This window comes from Uloborus diversus, chromosome 5, assembly GCF_026930045.1.
Source record: "Uloborus diversus isolate 005 chromosome 5, Udiv.v.3.1, whole genome shotgun sequence".
Lineage (NCBI taxonomy): Eukaryota > Metazoa > Arthropoda > Arachnida > Araneae > Uloboridae > Uloborus > Uloborus diversus.
This window is the reverse complement of record NC_072735.1, coordinates 81622517-81643535: the sequence shown is the minus strand read 5'-3', so window position 1 is coordinate 81643535 and position 21019 is coordinate 81622517. Positions and strand designations below refer to the sequence as shown.

Here is a 21019-nt window from a genome sequence, read left to right as displayed (position 1 = left end):
TCTGATTAAAATCTCTGACTAATTAAATTTCTGACTAAAATTAAATCTCTGACTAAAACTAATTCACTGACATAAATACAAAATATTTTTTTGAATTAACTTTATCTTCTATTAAACAAAAGTTCGTGCGTTTACATTTCTACAGCAGTAAAAGGATGTTAAAAACAAATATATTGTAAACAAAGTTTGATAGGTATTCATGAATAACGTTTGTTAAAGCATTTAAGCTGGCTGTCGGTTGAGAAAAAAACTTTTTTTTTCCACCTTTTTTTTTCTTTCTTTCTTTTTACTTTCTTTAAACCGCTCAAAAAATTTAAATAAAAAATTGAAAATTCTTCGTTTTTCTTCTTTTCTTTTTTTTTTAATTAAACATATCGGTAAGCATATTTTTAACATGTGCAAAATGCAATTGTTACATTTTTAAACAAATCATGAATTCCTGAAAAAGAAATAGTGCTTAAAAGCTATTTTACTGCCAAACTACACTACATACAGAAAGACAAAGGGTGCGCCAACCTTGATCCTCAAATTTTGACATTAATTAGCAATACACATGGGACTGAGTAGAACAACTGTGGGAAGGACCCGCATCCTTTCATTAAGAGGTTTGACGCGCTGTGCCATTGTTTGTAAAAGGACCGTCTCCCTTCCATACGGGCACTTGACACTGAAAACAACTGCTACAATAGGAGCAGTCTCCATTTACATAGATGCACAGGTGCTCTTCTCTAACAAAGGTCATCAGGAAAAATAACACTTGTGTGTGAAGGCTTTTTTTTATATATATATTATTTTATTATAATAATTATTATCTTTCGTTTTGTTGTTTCGGTTTGTCTCTCGTCCAACACCTGCTGATGAGAACCAAGTCGAACTCAGTGTTGGTGCAGGAAATCTGACACACCCTTTTTCTCTCAACAGCCACTTGGGAGGGTGGAATGAGATTAACCTTTAAAAAGAAAAAAGGAATGCTCAAGACCGCTGCCTGATTTTATGGTCTTATCACCTGACGTCTTTACAAATTTTACTCCGCCGTTTAATATAGCAAGTTTTTTTTTTTTTTTTTTGCTTAGGTGCTTCAGTTTTTATGTTTCTTTGTTCGACACAAAGGATAGATGTCAAAGTATTAATATGCAAGAGCTATTTTAAAATTTTTTAAACTGTAAATGGGATTGGACGAGATCTAACACACTGAAGAACTTTAAATAATAGTAATGTAGAAGAATAAAAGAAAATTAAAAATGTTTTATTGCACAAACTAAGCAGATTACTGCATACACGTGTTTGGGCAACTCTTTTGCATTGAAAAAGAATCCCTTTTCAATGCAAAATAGTGAGTTTTTAGATGCAAAGATATCCGCTTATTATTTTGCATTGAAAAAGGAGTTCTTTGAAACTCTGAAACACGTGTATGTGTGCAGCAATCTGCTTATTTTGTGAACAGGGGTGTCTTAATAGGAGGTCACCGGAGGTCAATGTGACCCCCGAAAAATTTCCTTATTTGACAAATTTTGTCTGATGATTCGGTAAATTGAGTATTTCTAACCCTCCCAAAAAAAGTTCGGAGCGCCTCTGTTTGTGCTGCAAAACACTGTTCTTTTACTTAATAACCTTATTTACTTTTTGTTTATTTATTTTTTGATAGCAGATTTTTTTTCTCCAACTTTTAGTTTTGTTTTCATAAATAAAAGAAAAGAACATGCTGCGGAACCTTCTGATAAAGCACAAAAAGAAGTGGATAATTTTTCGCCTAAATAGTGGCATCCTTTCCTGAAACTTATGATATGACTCTAATAAGATGAAGTCTGACCTTGACAGTGTTCCCGTCTCTTAGTATATTCTAATCATAGTACGGTGATATTAATTAATTATAGACTTGCTAACAGAGTGCAGCTTTGGGCCTTGAACAGTTTCTTTTAAAGACAAATGTACCAAAAAAAACAGGAAATAGTTTAAGATCACCCCAAATGGATGCTTTAAATTCTAACAAAAAGCGATTGTGGTAATAATCAAATTCTGGAAGATGTTCTACATTTTAATGAATTTCAGAAATGATTTTTAATTTTCAAATGAAAGCGATGAATTTTTTGCAACTTGATAACTCTGTAACGAATTATTTACTCGTTGTGTACGCTGTGCCGCTCTTCTTTCATCCTCTTTTAAATGGAAAAATTGGGGAAATTTTTGAGTCACTTGCAGTCGGTAGTGACAGTTTCTTTAATTCGCAACTCCAACGAACTATAGAGGCACTGCAGTCACTGTTTAATGGCGGACGAAAAAACCAAAACAAACGCACGCCGTAGCGTAGAAAATGCTAATTAGCATAGTAATTTTTCTTTGTATGCATGACTTTTTTTGTTTCATTCTTTTTAAATTAATTTTCAAAGTCTTGTGGATATTTTGGCTCATGTAAAAAGAAATGAGAATTCAAGAAGCATTACTAAACATTAGAAATTAATACAAATTCCGTAGTTCGTAGTTGTAAGCAGCCATTTCCACGATGTTGAATTCGAAATTTATCAATTCTTGATGAAACAACATTTTCATTGTAGCCATATGAACACTATAAATATTTCATGTAAATAAACCTTTGTTTATCAGTGTTATCAAAAGAAAAAGATGAAAGTTCTTTGTTTTGTTTGGTTAGCGCTAATTGTTTTACATTCGGTTTCGTATGCTTCTAATTTCTGAATTATGATTTAATTCTGTTATGCATCATCAATAAAATTCTCACGGATACATGGCGGTAGTTTTCTTTTTAATTGATCTTCCATTATTTCTTTAAACTTATCGAATTCTGTTATCTTTCTACCATTTTAATCCACACATGATAAAAAATAAAAATGGTTTACAACTGACATGCAAAATCTCGCCAAGCAAGTGTTCTTTGCTCGCACAATACTAAAACTATAACCCTAAACTATAATCTTACTACTTGGCGATGAAAATTCTCAGCGTTAAACCTTTTTCATTCCGTTCTACGATAATACTGCATAATATCCTTCTTTTGAGCTTAAGATTAAGAGAAAAAAAGAAAACCATATTCTTACTTACAAATTCACACAAAACAATAAAAAAATTTACCTTGTAGAAAGTTATCCTCTTCCAAAAAAAAAAAAAAAAAATGCTTCGAATAGACTTGCAGATGCGAAGTTAGTTAATCCAGAGTTTTCATGTGCTTGGGATTTCACGCCATTTACGACAGTCAACTCACTTTTTAGAGGGAAATAATAAAGACTAACATTATTTTGAGGAGCTCGAGAATAACATTAAGGGACAAAACACTTTCTATTTCTGAAAACAATCCAAGACACATCGAATGCGTTAATAAATACTCATAACAAACTGCCTATGTTTACGTCAACAGACACACATGGAACGCAATGTTTTAGTTTCTTCGGCAGTTATGTAAATCACTGCAAGGTAGCGTATTCGAGCGCTGGAGTTCCGAATAGATACTTTTTTGAAATACTAGCCACCATTTTTATTCAAAACGCAAAATGATATTTCTTTATTTCTAATTTGCTTAAATGCATTCATCAATGGAAGTAACATATTTTTAATAGCTTAGATAACAAAGGCTATATTTCCTGATTTTGGTGAAAAGTATTTTACCAGCCACTCAACGCTATTTGTACTCTTTAAGATCATTCATTTATTTTTTAAAGTGGCAACCGAAAACTGATTTTTTTTAATCCCTATTTTTTCATTTAATCGCCCTGTGGCCAATCATGACTGCTAATTTTGTTCTTTATCCCCTCTGTCAAAAATGTTTCAATGCTACACGACTACGAACGACATTTGTTTGATTTGTAATATGATACGATTAATTGTGCAGATAATTACATTGTAATAGCGTTTCGATTTTCATCTATTGCCCTTGAATGACGACATAATTAACTAGAAAAATTAGTTTAAAGCTTTTACTTTCGAATGTAGACACTTAACCCAACGTAACTAAACCAGTTCCCATTCTTCTCAAGATCAGCGACCTGTAAAATCTTTCCTTTTTGTCCGTTTAGCCGTCTGATTTGCCTGTCATAACGTCTGCTGTGTGTCTGCTCATTGTCTAAAGAAGTAATCTCTAACCGTAATCGAGGTACCATTTTAGAATGGCAATGGATAAGAATCATTCAGAATTCAACATCCGTATAGTAGGAACTGAATCTTTTTTCGCTTTGATTTTACCGTTTTTACTCATCGAATCCCGGTGAGACATTGATCTGTTAAAAAATATAGTAATCTCTCGTTATATTGTGTTTTTGTTTCTCTCAAAAATTAAAGGCAAATAACACTGGGAAACAGTTTGGGACATAATTTCTGTTGAGCTTTATTTTTGAGCAGTTTTAGAGTTGAATAGGAGTTCTGATTTCAAAACTACACTCTGGTTCACGGAATACATAGATCGAAAACAAAAAGGTTTCCAGAAGGTTTGCTGTCATGCCACTCCGCCTTGGGGATTTTCTCTTGAAGGAAAAAAAAGTTAATCAATAGGATTCGCATTCGTTGTCTGCCTGGTCCCGATTTGTTCTTGTCCAAGGCAAGCAAGTGATTGAAGTCACAAAATGGCGCAGTTCTGTGTTTACATTTAGTCTATCTTTCCGGCGAATGAAGTATAGTTAGTTTTCTTCCACCACATCAGGTATGTGCTACGGTACTTTATCTGTAGCTATTCGCTTAGCTTATGTGAATCACTTGCCACGGGACAACGCGTAACACATGAAGACTTACTGATCTCATATTGGCAGATATAAACCTTTTTAAATTGAAATAAAGTATTTTTTTCCTAAAATATTATTACTTTTTTTTGTGGCAATTTCTATCCCACTTCATTGTCACCATAGAAAATTAAAGAATCATTGGGGAATGAACAATAATTCCGAATTCATCAGTAACATGTTTTTTATACTTTGTGTAAGCAAAATTTAATGATTGTTACCCATTTTAAAATCCTCTCTCTCTCTCTCTCTCTGTTTTTTCTCATCTCGTCCTTTACCTTAAAAAAATTTCGAGCATTTTGTAAATTGATCTCCTTGATGTAGCTTAAAAACTTGACATTATAGACTAAAACTGAGATCATTTTTAAGTTTATTTATATATTTTTTAAATTTGTTTATTATTATCCGCCCCCCCCCCGTTCTTATTAAGAAAGTCATCGTCCTTCTTTTTATTTATTTTTTTTTTATTTTTTATTTTTTTTAAGACATCGGAAAAATTGCTTTTTTGTTATCTCCGATATAACGAGGAGTTACTCAATCCCTTTAAGAGAATGAAAACACTAAAAGAAATACAAATAACTCTTTTCCCTTCTTATAAGTTTCAAACACCGACCTATGACATCATAATATCGTCCTCAAAATATTCATTTCAACTTCTTTAATATAGTCAAAAAGCATTCCTGAAGTTGCTTGTCCAATAATCCGAATTTTTGACAATCCGAACTAGGGAAGACCACGACAGGTTCTGCCAATCTACCCTCTTACTAAAAGGCATCTAGTTGTACCATCGAAGTTATTTGTTTACGTCAAAAGTGAACGACGTCATTCTGGACACTGGTGTCGGAAGAAGAGATGGTTCCCCGTGGGTATTTTCGCAAGTTCGGGAGGTGATTGCGCAGTTTTTTGAACTTTGCCGGTTCGTTCACATGGTTCGCCTGCGCGAGAAGAATATTTAAGTGTCGAGTGCCTGACACTAAGGGAGCCCGATTAACCTGCTGGCTGTAACGGTTACGGTTCCCTAGATAGGAATCCTCCGCCGATCCTCCCACACTCGGGCGAGTGCCTTGCCGTGAAAACTGCACGCCTCACTTATTTGTTACCTTCACAACGAACACTGCAACAAGAACGAAGAGCGTCGAAACTCTGTATTTTGAAAAGACATTGCTGAGAGGGAGTGGGGGAATGCAGGGCCCGATTAAGATATCAAGGGGCCCTAGGCCAAATATTTTTTTGAGAGCCCCTTGCATTAAAATTTTATAACTTTAGACATTGCCTTTGACAAGATTAGCCATACACTAAGTAATTTCAGCCATTTGGGGTTCCCTAAATTTTGGAAGCCCTAGGCCACGGCCTAGTTGGCCTATTCAGTAATCAGGGCCTGGGGGAGTATGGTTTAAATTTCGGAAAAGAAAACAAGGGACAATGTGTAATAAAAGATTTCTTAACAAAATAACATTTTCAGAATTAGAGTCGAGTGAAGATTATCCAAACCTATCGGGATCGCCCCCCCCCCATTCGGAAAACTGGACAGGTAACCTAATGAGTATTTCCGACTACCGAAATGCGGTTTAGCTGCAAATATTATTAAATTAAGTAGGAGCTAAGGTATAAAAAAAATATATGCATGCAAAAAATTCCTTCATTCTATCCATCAATTACTGAATAGGTGTTCTTTTTCCTTCCATTTTTTAATACTTTTTTGGTTTACGTATTTATTTTTATTTATTTATTTATATCAATATTTTCTCTCTATCTCTTCTTTTTTGAACTGCAATAGCTAGAATTTTGTGGGAGAAAAAGGCGTTTGATTACTTTTTTTTTGCTTTAAAGAAACTACGCTCTAGAGGGGATGTGAGTGAAACAGGAATTCCATTGCATTATTAATGTTGATTTAAGAGTACATACAAGCCTTTATTGTTACTGTTCTCAACGATATAACGAGAAACTCCCGGGACTTAAAAGCAAGGCAGTAGCTTTGTTAGAGGGGTTACTTAATCCGCAGAATTTAGTTAAACATTTCTTAATGTGATTAAGATTTAATTATTTCGTCATGGAGATGGGAACGACAGTTTAGCAAAAGACACAAAATAATTTGCAGAACTTCCAAGCTGGGGAAATAAAGGAATCCACCAAAAGTTAATTTCTGGCTACGTCATAAGAGTTTAAATAGGGGGGGGGGAGCAAGTGGGGGCTCATTCCCCCCCCAGAATTCCCTTGCTTTTAGTAAAGTAAAATCCCTCTAATGCGGACACTAACGGGACACAGTTTTTTGTCCGCAGTAGAGGGGTGTCCACAGGACAGGGGTTTAATAATGTTATTTGCATTGGAACCGGGGAATTGAAAATTGTCTGCATGAGAGGGATGTCCGTTAGGAGGATTTTTGCTACTTTTTTCTTTGCAAAAACATAAAACATTTCTTCTCCAGCCATTAATGAATTACTTATTAAAAATGTTGAACTTTATTAACCCTAATCTGTACTGAAATCGGATTCCACGAGGAAATATCTTGCTAAACCATGGAGAAAATATCTGCCCCCCCCCCTCCCCGCCTTAAAATTTTGCATATGAGCGCTCATGGGCTACATCCTTTCTTAGAAGTTGCGTCAATGAATGATAAATTAAAAACCTCACCTGTGTGGTTGTGTTGCTGTAGTGGCTGGATGCACCTCTCAAAAAAGTCTGCATTATGGGGGCCCTTGTAGGTGTGGCAGGAATCACAGACAGTGTCTCTCTCCGGTGTGCAGAGGTGGGCCACGTACAGCCCCGTCCCGCACCTGGAACAGGGGTAGCAGGGGCGGTGCGCAGAGGCATGCGAGGAGTAGCTGCGGCCCGCGGGACACGGTTCGCACTCGGTGACCCGGGAGCGAGAGCAGGGGCGAGAGACCCCGTAGCCGATCGGACAGCGCAGGCAGGAGGGGTGGGCGTGGCGTGCCATGGCCACCTGAGGAAAAAAAAGAGTACTTCAATGTCGCAGTCAATATGATAACAAAGCACAGAATAAGGGGCTCATTCAATTCGATTTTGTTTGATTCGATCGAATTCTATTCTATCGAATCGAACAATTCTTTCTACCAACCAATAGCTCAGTGAGAAGTTTCTGTTTGGGTTGAGCAAAAAATAAAAAATCCTGGCTGTGCCATGGATAGAAGCTTGGTATTGATTGTGTTCGATTAGATCGCATTCTCTAGAAATTGAACGAGCTCCTAAAATAGAACCGAAATCAAAAATATTCGTTATGATGAAGAGCTAGTTCTGTCCTTCGACTATATGCCTTAAGAATTTAAATAAAGTTTTCAGTTTTACAATTAAAGAATAAATAAAATCATGTGACTAAAAATAATCATCAATATATTGTTGAGAAATATGACAGCAAAAAGAAAAAGGGTGTAAGTAAACTCGTTTAAGTTATGAGTAAAATGCGTACAAAGTGGAAACATTCGGTAAGCTTGCATTGAAAAGTGTATCTAAATCATTCTGGATAGCAGCATGTACTAGGGTTACTAGTACCATCTTATGCCTTCAAACCGATGAGAGTTTCTTTTACCAACTGTACTAGTTATCTCCAAAGTTTTAATTTTGGCACTGACAGCCCTTTGCTTTTCGTTGCCTAATATGTTAACTTGTGATCTATATCTCTGATACATAATTTTAACAATCATACAAAACGTTGAGCAACCAATGCGGTTCTTCTGTATCTCTCCAGGTGGCGCTTTTTAAATTTATGTATTTTTTATTGCTTTTTTTGAAAAAATTACCATTATTTTTTATGTTTTAGATAAAGTATGAGTATTAAAACTTCATATAAAACCACTTTCATATCATTTATCACTGAATTAACTGGTTTTTAAATTTTTTCTCTTTTTTTTAATTTTTACTATTCTACAATGCATGTATGAACTATATTAGAGAACTATAGTAGTCTACACTGCAATCGCTAATATGAGCCGTTGAGAGAAAGAGCAGTGTTAGTCAATATGAGAAGATTTTGAGTAATTGAATGGTTTAGTAGCCACTTTTGCACAAAGCATTCTACTGCCGTTCCATTTTACAATTACTGTCTATGGGCAAATGGTTGAACATGGACTTACACCACTTTAGCACAGAATGAGGTGAAAACTAATTTCTAATAGTGTAAACACAAATTAACTTACACCACTTTCGCATGAAGTGGAATCAGGTGAAAAATAATTTCTGATGGTGTAGACACAAATTAACTTTCACCACTTTCTCATGAAGCAGAATGAGGAGAAAACTCATTTCTGATGGTACAAACACAATTTAACTTACACCACTTTCGCATGAAGTAGAATGAGGTGAAAAATATTTTCTGAAGGTGCAAACACAACTTAACTTACACCACTTTCGCACTAAGCAGAATGAGGTGAAAACCAATTTCTGAAGGTGCAAACACAATTTAACTTACACCACTTTTACTCTAAACGTCTCATACATAACAAGATGATAAAAGCGTAACTGTCACTAAAGTCGCACGAAATCGATGACGTTTTTTTTTCTTCCAAAAAACTTAAGTTTTAACACAACACAGGTAGCATAATAATTACACGAGGAAGCCTTTCAGTGTGTTAATAGGCTATACTTAACCGACATCTAGATCACTGAGCCTTCCTTATTATTAACACAACATCAATGACATGGAGCAAAAAAATATAACAGACGAAGAAAAAGAACGTTGTGAAAGAATGGAACATAAAAAAAAAAGTCTCTTGCTATTCGATGGGGCATGAAATCGTGGGTCGGGATCATCTAAAGAGGTCTATTATCGACGTGCGACTAGCTACGGTCGGTTGCTACCGTTGCTTACGACTTTTTTCCCCCTCTCTGGTATTATAGAAAAAAAAAAAATGATGAAAAGAACGAGTGCTTGATTTTTTTTTTTTTTTTTTTTTTTTTCTTTTATCTGTTGACAAGTTTCGGAAAAGGTTAGAAGAATGCGTCTCCAATAACTAAGAAAAGTAAGAGTTATATAATGTTTTTCTGATCAGTGCATAGGCGTCGGAAGCGGGGGAGCTGGGGGAGCTTGAGCTCCCTCTATAATATTTCAGACCGGCTCAGCTCCCCCGGGAAAATCCTAACCGTATAGCTTTTAGCAGTACATTGTCGATCTCAAACCTGATTTAAAAAATGAAATCTACCTTTTTTTAGGAATTTCCACATAATAACGAACAAAGAAAGGGGAGAGATGGAGTGGTCAGTACATTTGTGTTTCCCTCTTTTCAAACCTCTCGATTCTCGGAAGAAAAAGAAAAGTATTAAAGACAAGTTAACTACATAGGGGTGTTTTCCGCCCTCTCCACTTTGAACTCGTCTTTCGCAAGTGTATTACACATTACACTGTAGCTCAGTTTAATGTTCTTAGTTTTGCATGCCATTTGTATCTCACACTTCCACTAAAAAGGGATAATCGTGAGCCAGTTTTGTATTTAAATATGAAGGTGCTCCAGACACGTAGTAATACTGAGTGGTCATATAATATTTTTGTTTATTGCAATTATCAAAAAAAAAAAAAAGAAAGAAAAAAAAAGAAAGAAAGAAAAAACTAACAATGCAGAGGAAGGAAAGAAAAAAAAAGTCCAATTGACAAACAAATTTATTTAGCATTTTTATCCATCGTTTCTTTCTCTTTTTTATTTTTTTCATTTCTTCATAAAAAGTTCAGCCCCGATCAAAGAAAATTCTTTAGCGAGTTCTCAAAAGTTTAGCAATGTAGTTATAGAACAAAAAATAGTTCTAAACTAATTTTCGAGGGATTATGATCGTATATTTCGGGTGTTAAATTCCACTGGAAGTTATAGAATTAATTGTAGTTGTAAACTTGCCTATATTGGACAGACTCGGCGTGCTTTAAAAATTCGCTTGAAAGAGCATCAAAATTATGTGAAAAAACAACAATTAAATAAGTCTAGTATTGCTCAACATTGTTGGGATTCGAATCACTCTTTTGATTTTAACTCTTATCAGATTATCCAAAAATGCCCCAATTCATCAGATCTTAACTTTTGGGAATCCTTTCATATTTTGAGGAACAGTTCTAACTTAGTAAACGATCTTAGTGCTGTTCCATATTTTTCTAACATTTGGCTCCCATATCTTTAATACTGTCCTTTCCCCATCCCCCCCCCCTTTTTTCCCATTCATTTTTAACTATCTTCCTTTGTTTATTTTTACCTTTTTGTCTTGATCGACACCCCCCCCCCCCCCAATTTTCTTCTATTTATCTTTCCTTTTTTCGAACATTTTTTGTTTCTGTTTATTTTATTTCATGGTTTTCCATTCTGCCTTTCCTTTCTTGCGGTTCACGGTTATTGACAATTTCTTTTCTTCTTGTTTAAGCTTCGGCTTAATCTTTATCCAATTGAATTCTTTCTTTTGGGTTCGTACTTAAGAGAAAGCTCTTGGCCTCGGCTTGCATTCCTATTGGTTCCTGACTCATTTATAACTTTGTCATTGGTGTTTGGCTAATCCGCTGTTTTTATCTTTTAAGCTGCATGCTTATCTGCTCTTGGCTTTTGTCGGATGTCTTTTCATCCATAAGCTCTTTATTTTTTGCATTGAAAAAGGCGTTCCCTGTAACGCCGAAACAAGTGTCTGCTGTAATTTACAAATTTGTGCTTCTACTTACGTTGTTTTGTTTGACTTTACTGTTCAGCACAAAGGTATTTATTTATCTTACCCCTCAAAATGTTTGAGATTCTGGGAAACTTTTCATATCCATTTTCACAATTAAAAATGTTCCTTTTCACTTATTGTTAGAAAAAAGCACAAACAGTATTTCATAGTTTCTCTGAAGTACTTTTACTAACATTTAATCTGAACTATACAATGAACATTTTATTTAAACACATTTCAGGAGCACTGTTTCTCTTCTCCTCTGTTTCTAGTTCTCATAAAAGAAAGTCTTCTAAATGCTACGCTGCAGAAGCCCTCCCCTACCTCCTAAATCATTAAAAAGCGTTGCAATGTTCATTTTTAGAGAGCGATTTCCTGAAAATTCACGGAAGAGAACCCATGACTGAACACCTTGCCCTCCACAATAGGATAGATTATATAATATTCCGTTCAATTTCAAAACATTGCTATGCCTCTAACATTAACAAATATCTATCTCGAATAATTTTCGGAGAGTGACACCCGAAACTCCTCTCTGATATCAAAAAAGAAGGATGAAAATTCAGTTTTTAAAACTACAATTTCTAAAACTTTAAGGGGAAGGAATCTTTTCCAATAACCTCATTGAGGAATGCTCTCTAAGACTTCAATTTCTAAAAAATTCCAGAGAGCCCTAGAACCTCCCCCTTTCCCTGACATCATTGAAAACTGTCTTCAATTGCGTTTTTGGAACTTCAATTTTGAAATATTGGGAAAGAGATGTAAATCGATCGAGGACAATCCTTGAGTCATATCATTTTCCCTAACGTCATAAATATGGTCTGAATTCGCGCTTTAAAGACAAATTCCGAAAAATTTCCAGGGAGGGCATTCGAACATTTTCTCTCCTTAACATTATCAAAGACCGTCTAAACTACGTTTTTAGAACTAAGATTTCGGAAATTTTCCGGGGCTGAAGAACCAGGGCCCCCTATTGATATGTACTCATCTTCGAGAACTGACCGACCCCCTTCAAAAAAACCAGAAGTTTTATCACCTCCTTCTCTCAATATACTATTAAGGCGATGAGAAGCAAGAGGATGTAAGTAGCAAAATTAAAAATTTAGAGTTAACCAGTATAAATAGTCGAGGAACCTTTCCTCTGTCTTGGGGTAAGAGATAATCATAGAAGCGCTGGTTGGTTCTGCTGTACAGCATGATTTAGAAAAAATATCAATGAAGGCTTACCTGAGACGTTATCTTTAAACGCGTTTTACTCAAAACTTGAAGATATCCACTTACATCCCTTTGTTTCTCACTACCTCAATTTATATATTAGATATGATTGAAAATATTACTGGGAAAGAGAGAGGAAGACGAAAGGATCGACAATCATTTCAAATAAGAAATTTTTTTCACGTGCTCCCCCCCCCCTTCCCCGCCAAAAAAAAATCTGGTGGCGCTACTGCTTCCGTCCTTTGAATCCCTATCAGAAGCCCCAGCTCCCCCTACGTTTATATACTTCCTACGCCTCTGGATCAGTGAAACATTGTTTGAAACACATTTGTGATACGTATTGAAAAAATAACTTCAATGGAAGTCAACTGGTGGATTTAAAGTTAGCTGTGTGAGTATAGTTTGTTTTTTCTACAAAAGGAAATACAGTGAAACCTCCGAATAGCGGACAGTCAAGGGACCAGAAGTTTTGTCCGTTATTGGGAGGTGTCCGCTATTGGGAGGAACTACTTAATTTACCTTTTTCAAAATGGGCTGCTGTTCCCTTTGTAGAACACAATGGAAACAATTGCGAAAGTTTACTACATTTTACGTCAAATGTAATTAATCTGTTTTTTTACTTCCTTTTACAAAAAAGGAAGTATTGTATTCGCGAAAAAATTTTCATTCAAAAATCGCCCTTAATTTCCATTTTGCTCACCCCCAAATGAATGTTGAGTTTTTTTTTCGATTCGACCACATGCGGAAAAGTGCCTAAGAATGTATAGACACGCGAAATATCCATTTTGACCATCACCGAGGTAATTACAACGACTTTTCTCGTGACGTCTGTATGTATGTGCGTATGTGTGTATGTGCGTATGTGCGTATGTATCTCGCATAACTCAAAAATGGTATGTCCTAGAAAGTTGAAATTTGGTACATAGACTCGTAGTGGGGTCTAGTTGTGCACCTCCCCTTTTGGTTGCTTTCGGATGTTCCTAAGGGGGTCTTTTGCACCTTTTTGGGGGGAAATCATTGTTAATTTCGATGTAAACTCAAGTGGCGTTATAATTTGTCGGACACTTGGCGATATATCGCCAGTCTTTTGGTCGCCAAGTTTTGTCGCCAACTTGGCGACAAATTTGGCGGAGGTTTTTTTTTTTTTTTGGTTTCAATTTGGCCATTGTTGGTGATATTTAGAGAATAAATATTGAATCACATTAAAATAGCGAATAATGGGGAAATGACATTAAATTGGAGTAAAAGGAAGTCATGTGATGCACACATCAGCTCGTCTTAATAAAGGTATACTGACAGCACACACTTGTCTCAAAAAGCATTTAATCAATTAAAGTAATCAGTTAAAACCGTTTGACATCTCTTTTTTGCATCACCAACGGCGGCGATTCGGCGGAGCAACCCCCTCCCCTCCACTTTTTCTGGTTAATTTATTTATTTTACCTCTAGTATCACTATTGCATGATTGACAGTTGGCAATATGACCTTGAATATGGGCAAATCTTTTTCATGTCTAAAAATTAAACAACCCAAGGAAACCACGGCGCCATAAAGCCGACTACTACCGGCGCGGCGCCGGTCTGCTCAATTGCATCTCCTGAGAGCCCCAGTTAGAAAAAGCGCCAAGCACTTTTTTATCTTAACTTTTGAATAGTTATTGTGTACAAAATTCATTAAAATCTTAAGAAAAACGTACGTTAATTGTTAGACTGACATCAGTTTTCACTTATCTGCTTCAATACTCTCAAAACTAGCCGTTACAAAATTATGACTTTTATTTTTTTTTTTCATTTTTTGCTGCCCGCAAAAAGCACCATACCTTTTAGTTCTTTTTTTGTTTCTGTCCCCAACTTTTGAGCCCCAATCGCTGCTTCTTCCCATTACCACCCTTTTAATTCCAAGAAACAGTGATAAGGAAATGACGGGGGGGGGGGGAATATCAGTTGTGGAGGATGAAAAGCTTTGTAAGGCAAGCAGTTACTAAGATGTTCTGTGAAAAGAAAAAAAAAAACGGAAGTGCTACGATCGCAAGGGAAATTTTTTGTGAAATAACTGTCCGTTATTCGGAGTGTCCGTTATTCAGAGGGAATTACATGGAATGGCCTATATTGAGGGACTGGGACTTGCAAAAATGTCCGTTAATTAGAGGTGTCCGTTATTCGGGAGTGTCCGTTAAGGGAGGTTTCACTGTATTGTCCACAAGCAGGAATTAATGGAGAATGGAAAGACCGCACTGACACCAAACCGCAAGTTTATACAGGCCCATCATTTCACATTTGTCATGGGGGGGGGGGAGTAAACGCTCTAATATACTCGAAGCGTATTATATCGAAAAAAACCCATACCATTTTTAATAAATTGATTTATCATAGCAAGGGACAGGCAAAAGTCCCCTCCTGACACCTTACAACGCAGGCCTGAGTTTTTATGTATATATGCGTTTATTTATTTATTCATAATCGATATCTAAATTATTAGGGACAGCACTGTTACTTTTTTAGAACATAAAAAATGTATACTACTGATTTCCAAACCTTTTTTTTTTTCTCAAGGGATTAAAACATGTGTTCTGAAGTTATAACGGTATTTGGTTAACCTAATTATTTTCACCTAACTAAAGATATTAAACTAAAAGTAATTTTTTTTTTTTTTTTTTTTTTGAAATACTCTCTCAATAAACTTTTGTCGCTACTACATTTCTCAGGGTAAGCATTTCAATTGGATTTTGCGAAGAAATTTTTCAACTTACAGTGATAGAAATAGAATAGAATTATAAAAGTTGGGCGGGCTGTAAAAACAAATTATTAGAAGGGTTTAGCTCCCATGAGACTTAAGTTTTGAGCTACTGCTGGTCTGCTGATAACTCTTGTGGGAAAATATGCGAAAACATCACGGCTGGGTAGGGCCGGTTGTTCTCAGTGCTAACGGAGTAAAGTAACCGTAACCGTCAAGTAATTCGTGACTAGGCGACAGTTGGCTCAGCACAGCGTGTTGCCCGATAGCGTTTCGGACAAGCGACCCCTTTTTTCCCATCAACCTCTTCTAAAGGGTTCGTCCGGACCCCATCTGGTGTGGACTACTTCGTTCTAATTTCAACGCAACAATGACTAATCCAGAAAATTTATAGTTCCCACCCAAATCATTAGACCCAAAAATATTTCGTGCGAAGTTAACGTGTTTGCTAAACATCCACGGCACATTTCGTTCTATCCAAAGTTCTACAGAATTTCAAAACCAACAAGTTTTAGCAATTAATATTGAAGAAGTAATGCTTTGGCAGGTATTATTAACTATGCTTCAGTTTATGTGTCTCACTTGACATCTTACAATGAGTTTACAGAATATGTAAATACAAAATCCGATTTAAAAAGTTAGATGCTTAAAATAAGTTATGAAACGGAGAGTTTTTAATATAATAGCTAAAAGCTTCAAGTTTAAAAGCAAATCCTGAATGTATATGATAAACTTATGAATATTCTATGCGTAGACGTTTGTGTCACTGCAAAGACAATGCGAAGACCCGTTGTTCAAGAGGGTCAGAAAGGGGAATTTTGCCCTGGACTTTGAGAAGACAATGTATTTTCCTACATGCGGGAGTGGTTTTTTACTGTTTTCCGATTTAATTCGCATTTATTATCCCCCTCCCCCCCCCCCCCCCTGCGATGAAAAATTTGAAATGACAGGCCTCCACCAAAAGCTAGGAAGAGCAATTGATTTCCAAGAATATGAAAGAATATTTGACTTATTTACCAGAACATCAATTTATAATTTTATGTACTTAAAATTGCAATTCAACGTTAAAGCTTCACATAAGCATACACTTATTTCAGCCATTTCTCTTGCTGTAAAATATGATTTAGGTTTGTTAGATATTTTACCCGAGGAATTGGGGCGATACAGCAAATATCTTTATCTTTACTAATATTATAAAGAGAGAGGGCGGATTTTTGTGTGTTTATATGTTCGAGGTAATCTCCGGAACCACTGCACCTATTTGAAAAATTCTTTCACTATATGAAAGGTGCTTTCTTGCTGAGTGACATAGGCTATAATTCGAAAAAATCCGATAAATAGTTCTTTTTTTATTCAAATTTAGGTCCAAATTTCACGTAAATTGCCTACTATTGGCTATTAAAGGGGCGACAAATTACTTGCACATATTAATATTATATATCGTTAAAAAGGGTAGAATTTTCTGCGTTCTAAACTATTTATTTCAATGCTCCAACTTAATTACGGCGGGAGTAATTTGCGTTTTTAGCTCGAACTTTTTTAGGCTTAGCTGAAACTTAGGCACTACTTTCTTTATTAAATCTATCAATAAAAAGTGAAGGACTTGTCCCACAGTTTTCTCTTTGACAGCATTGGAAAAAGCGAGATTTTTTACTCCAGATCTCTCTCGACCTATGGTCGAAGAAATGAGCTTCTTTCTTCAAAGGAAAAAAAGTTGCAAGCGTTTTTAAATCAATTCCGAAATATGTCATTTTGATTCAGGTTGTCAACCATTTTATTTTCGCGTTTCCATGGTTACGCTTTTTGAATCCATTGTATATTTTCTTATTTTGCATCGGATTTCTTAAATTTATTTTATTTCATGTTTCCATGGTTACGCTTTTAAAATCCATCCTTCGCATTTTAATTTCTTAAAAGTATTTTAATATCTGTCGTCATTGTTTGGAAGGGTAAGTTTGCATGGTGTTTTTTTTTTCTTTTATTTAAGTTACTCTTTAAGTTATTAAGTTATTCTTTTAATTAATTGTTGAATATATGTCACTTGACACAATTTTTGCTCTCATGGTAAATCGGACAAAGCTGGGCAACGCAGCTCCTAATATATAAAAATTTAAAAGCTACTGTTAATGTGATTTTATACCTTTTTGTTTGTTTGGTGAAACATTTATTATTGCCAAAAAAAAAACATCCGCTTCACTCGCAAAAGGGCTGGGTTCGTTAGCGTCGGCGCTTGGCACGTTAGGCGCTGAGCAGTTCAGTCTAGGATTATTGTTTTAAGGCAACCGTTAATGTAATTCATTGTTTTGACGATTTGTTTCGAAAGAAAAGAAACTTTTGATTTGTTTTTATCCGAGTGAAATGTACGACATTTTCTTTTTTTTTCTGACGATGATTTCTGAATGCATGTTCCACGGGATGTTTTTTTTTTTTTTTTTTTTGAGCAATCACGATTGCTTATTGTTCTCACTTGACCGTCCTTGATGTTCCGGTTCCTTTTTCAGCTTGGACCAGGGCCTCTGCAGCACCACCGCCGGCCGTCCTCCAGGCGCGGCTGTCCCCCGGTCCTGAGCTTTTCCTGGTCGGAGGCGTCCATGTCCTACACACACGCACGCTCACACACATTCAAGCACACGACTTCACACATTCCTACACACATTCCTACACACACTCATGCCTGCACACAGACACAAACACACATGCCTATGTACTGTCGAAACATACAGTACGCGAAACACCAAAACACATACCCAAGATCACATTAATTACAATTCTTTAAAGAAAGAAACAGCTTTATTCTTACTAGGTGGCATGGTTAAGATGCAGCATTATAAAACAAATACAATTGCAAGAATAGTGCTTTTAAAAGAATTTAAAACTACTCCTTGATCAAATACTAACTCTAAAATTAACCCCTAATAAAAGTTAAAATACATTAGTTATCACACGGCCAGAATTTTCGCCTATATATATTTACAAAAGCCCCAAGCCCAAATAACTCTCTGCTTAAAATTAACTAATATGAAATTTGCATTTCACACAAATTAAAATAACTTCAGCCTATGACAACATAATACCACAATTTGCACAAATTAAAAAGTTCTTATGTAATACATTAACATTACTTCACAGGGGTTGAATTCTACGACGAGGCATCAAACACTAAAAATCTCACACGCTGTACAAAAGGCACCAATTCGACCTTGCTTCAAAGGTCTAGCGTAGGCTGAATGATTTGAGGATTTGCCCGCTGCCGGTAGCTCCGAACTCCGATTCCTGCTACTATTTTCACGAGCCACAAGACTTACAATTTCCAACCATCCGATGCGTTCATTGGCTCCCAGGTCTGGTCCATGGGGCCTCTACTTCCGACACAGCGATGAATTTAGTCTGGCAGAAGATTCTGATAGTTTCTTGGTTCACTTATGTGATGCCGAGACTTCACATCTTAGCGAGGAACATTTATCTGCACTTAACCTTCCAAAGGGCCATCTTTACATTCACTATTTGAACGAAACTCGAGAGGCTGTTTCAGCCACGCACGCAAGGCGAGATGATATGCGAAAAAAAGGAAACTTTAGCTCTTTCGTACTGCCTTATATCCATTGCGTCATTTCCAACTGCTGCCACTACGCTTTTGGGCAGTACACCTACATACACACACACACACACGAACGCCTACACACACACACACACAAACGCCTACACACACACACAAACGCCTACACGCACACGCGCGTACACAACACTCACTCACACACATGCATACATACACTTACACACACACACACACGCACCCACAAACATACACGTGCGCCTACACAAACACACACATGCGCCTACACAAACACACACGCGCATACACATGCTCGTGATTGCGAAACACATAATTTGAATTCAAGATGCCAAAAATTCAAATTAATATATATATTTTTTTTCTTTCGTTAGACGGATGGATTATGATAGCGTGGTTGCTGGGCAAGTTTGGCAATAAACAATAGAGCTGCAGAATTATTTTTACATTTAAAAGATATTATTTGATTTCTGTTTTTGTTTATTTGGCGAAATATTTTAAACTGCAGTAAAAACCGCTTCATTCGCTAAGTAGAGTTTTAAAGCAACTGTAAATCAAATTTAACGATTTGACGAAAAGTTTTAAACTCCAAAGAAACTTAAATCTTTTTTTTTTTTTTTTAAGGTTTGTACGCATTTTATACAAAGAAAAACGATCATTTCACATCAGAGGCGGAGGGGACGTCAATTCTTTTTATTCAACGGACTTCCATTACATTTTTAGCACGGGCATCGCTGTGCGGGTACTGCTAGTAAGTAATAATGAGAATTGCCGTTACAAACTTTTCAATTTTTACTTTGTTACAAGATGCATTGAATGAGCATACAGGAATAAATTTGCAGGAAATCCCTGTAGAAGGTGCTTGCCATTGTCATAAACCAGTCGACAGTTTAAAAAGGTGAGCAGGATCAGCAACAAATGAAATAGATTCGCTAGAACGAGAAAAGGAAGCGAGGAACACGTTGGCTATACTAACGGATTTGGTGGAAGAAATCTCGTAGAACAAATAAATTGCAGATTAATGGAGAAGGCTTATGTCAACTTGTTCAAGGTTCCAGCAGAAACAGCTCTCCCAGCACGCCAACCACTGATCAAGACATAATGATAATACAATTAAGCCTGAAAAGGGGAAGAAAGTATATTCAAGCAGTTAAGATATTGTATATTTATTCTATATCTCTGTCCGTGATTCGACGCCTCATTTACAGATCGACACGCTCGCACATTCCTGTCAACGGGAGCACCTCGTTTGCATGGACCTTTTTCGTGACAGGACGCCTGGTTGGGCCCCTTAAAATGTGGGGCCCGTTGTGTGGTACTTGTGTATGCGTGATTACTGCTAGCACGGGCCGTTAGTTTCTTGTCTTTACCCAACAGTAATCGATGGCTATTACGATTGTTTTTAGTTGAAGTTTTTTTTTTTTTTTCGAAAAGGGGGGAGGTAACTTTTGCTCTAGCACTAATCGCTGAAGAAGGGGGTGAGTTGTAACCATGATGTGATGCGAAGGTCACCTGTCGGCACGACACCTTAGGCCCGAAGCTTAGGCTAGAAAATGCGACGCCAATTTCTTTATGCTGATAAGCTCTTCATTTGAATTTGGCCATCCTGGCTCCTAACATGCAATCGCCATTCGTGCATCCGCCAAGAGACAAAGATAAGAAAGAAACATACCATGTTCTCTAGCCTTAGTATCTCAGTTCCCTCATTTTATAAAGCTTGATGAAACTGCCTGAAGAAAGGTTACTTCTCAAGGTCGATGAAGGCATTCAAATTAAAGGAGTAAGCGAGTAAGCGGGGGAATACAGTAACTAAAGTGGTTGTAAGAATATTATACCAACAAACCCAATCTAGTTATATTCAAAAATATTTTACAAAGACTCTATCAAGGTTTACTCCCAACATTTTTTTTTTCTTTCTTTCTTTTTTTAACTCTCATCAAGGAACTCACATAGACATCAATGAAAATGTCTACTTTTTAAGCATATGATTTAGTTATAACATTTTTCTACCGGCTGAAACTTAAAATCAAACATTAAGAAAAGTAAACGCGAAAAATTTATTTCAATTAAAATGTTTATCTTCGTGTGGAATAGTTTAGAACAATATAACCAGGTTCAACAGGCAATAAAATTAAAGGTACGTGTTTTGGAGTCA

General features: G+C 36.2%; 1 protein-coding gene across 1 annotated transcript in view; it reads right to left on the bottom strand.

Moving 5' to 3' along the window:
• Positions 1-21019, bottom strand: part of LOC129223430 (tumor necrosis factor receptor superfamily member 16-like) — a 57357-nt gene that overhangs the window by 16631 nt on the left and 19707 nt on the right. Inside the window, exon 2 of the mRNA XM_054858041.1 lies at positions 7350-7659. Coding sequence (XP_054714016.1) covers positions 7350-7659 — 310 coding nt within the window. The remainder of the gene's footprint in view (positions 1-7349; positions 7660-21019) is intronic.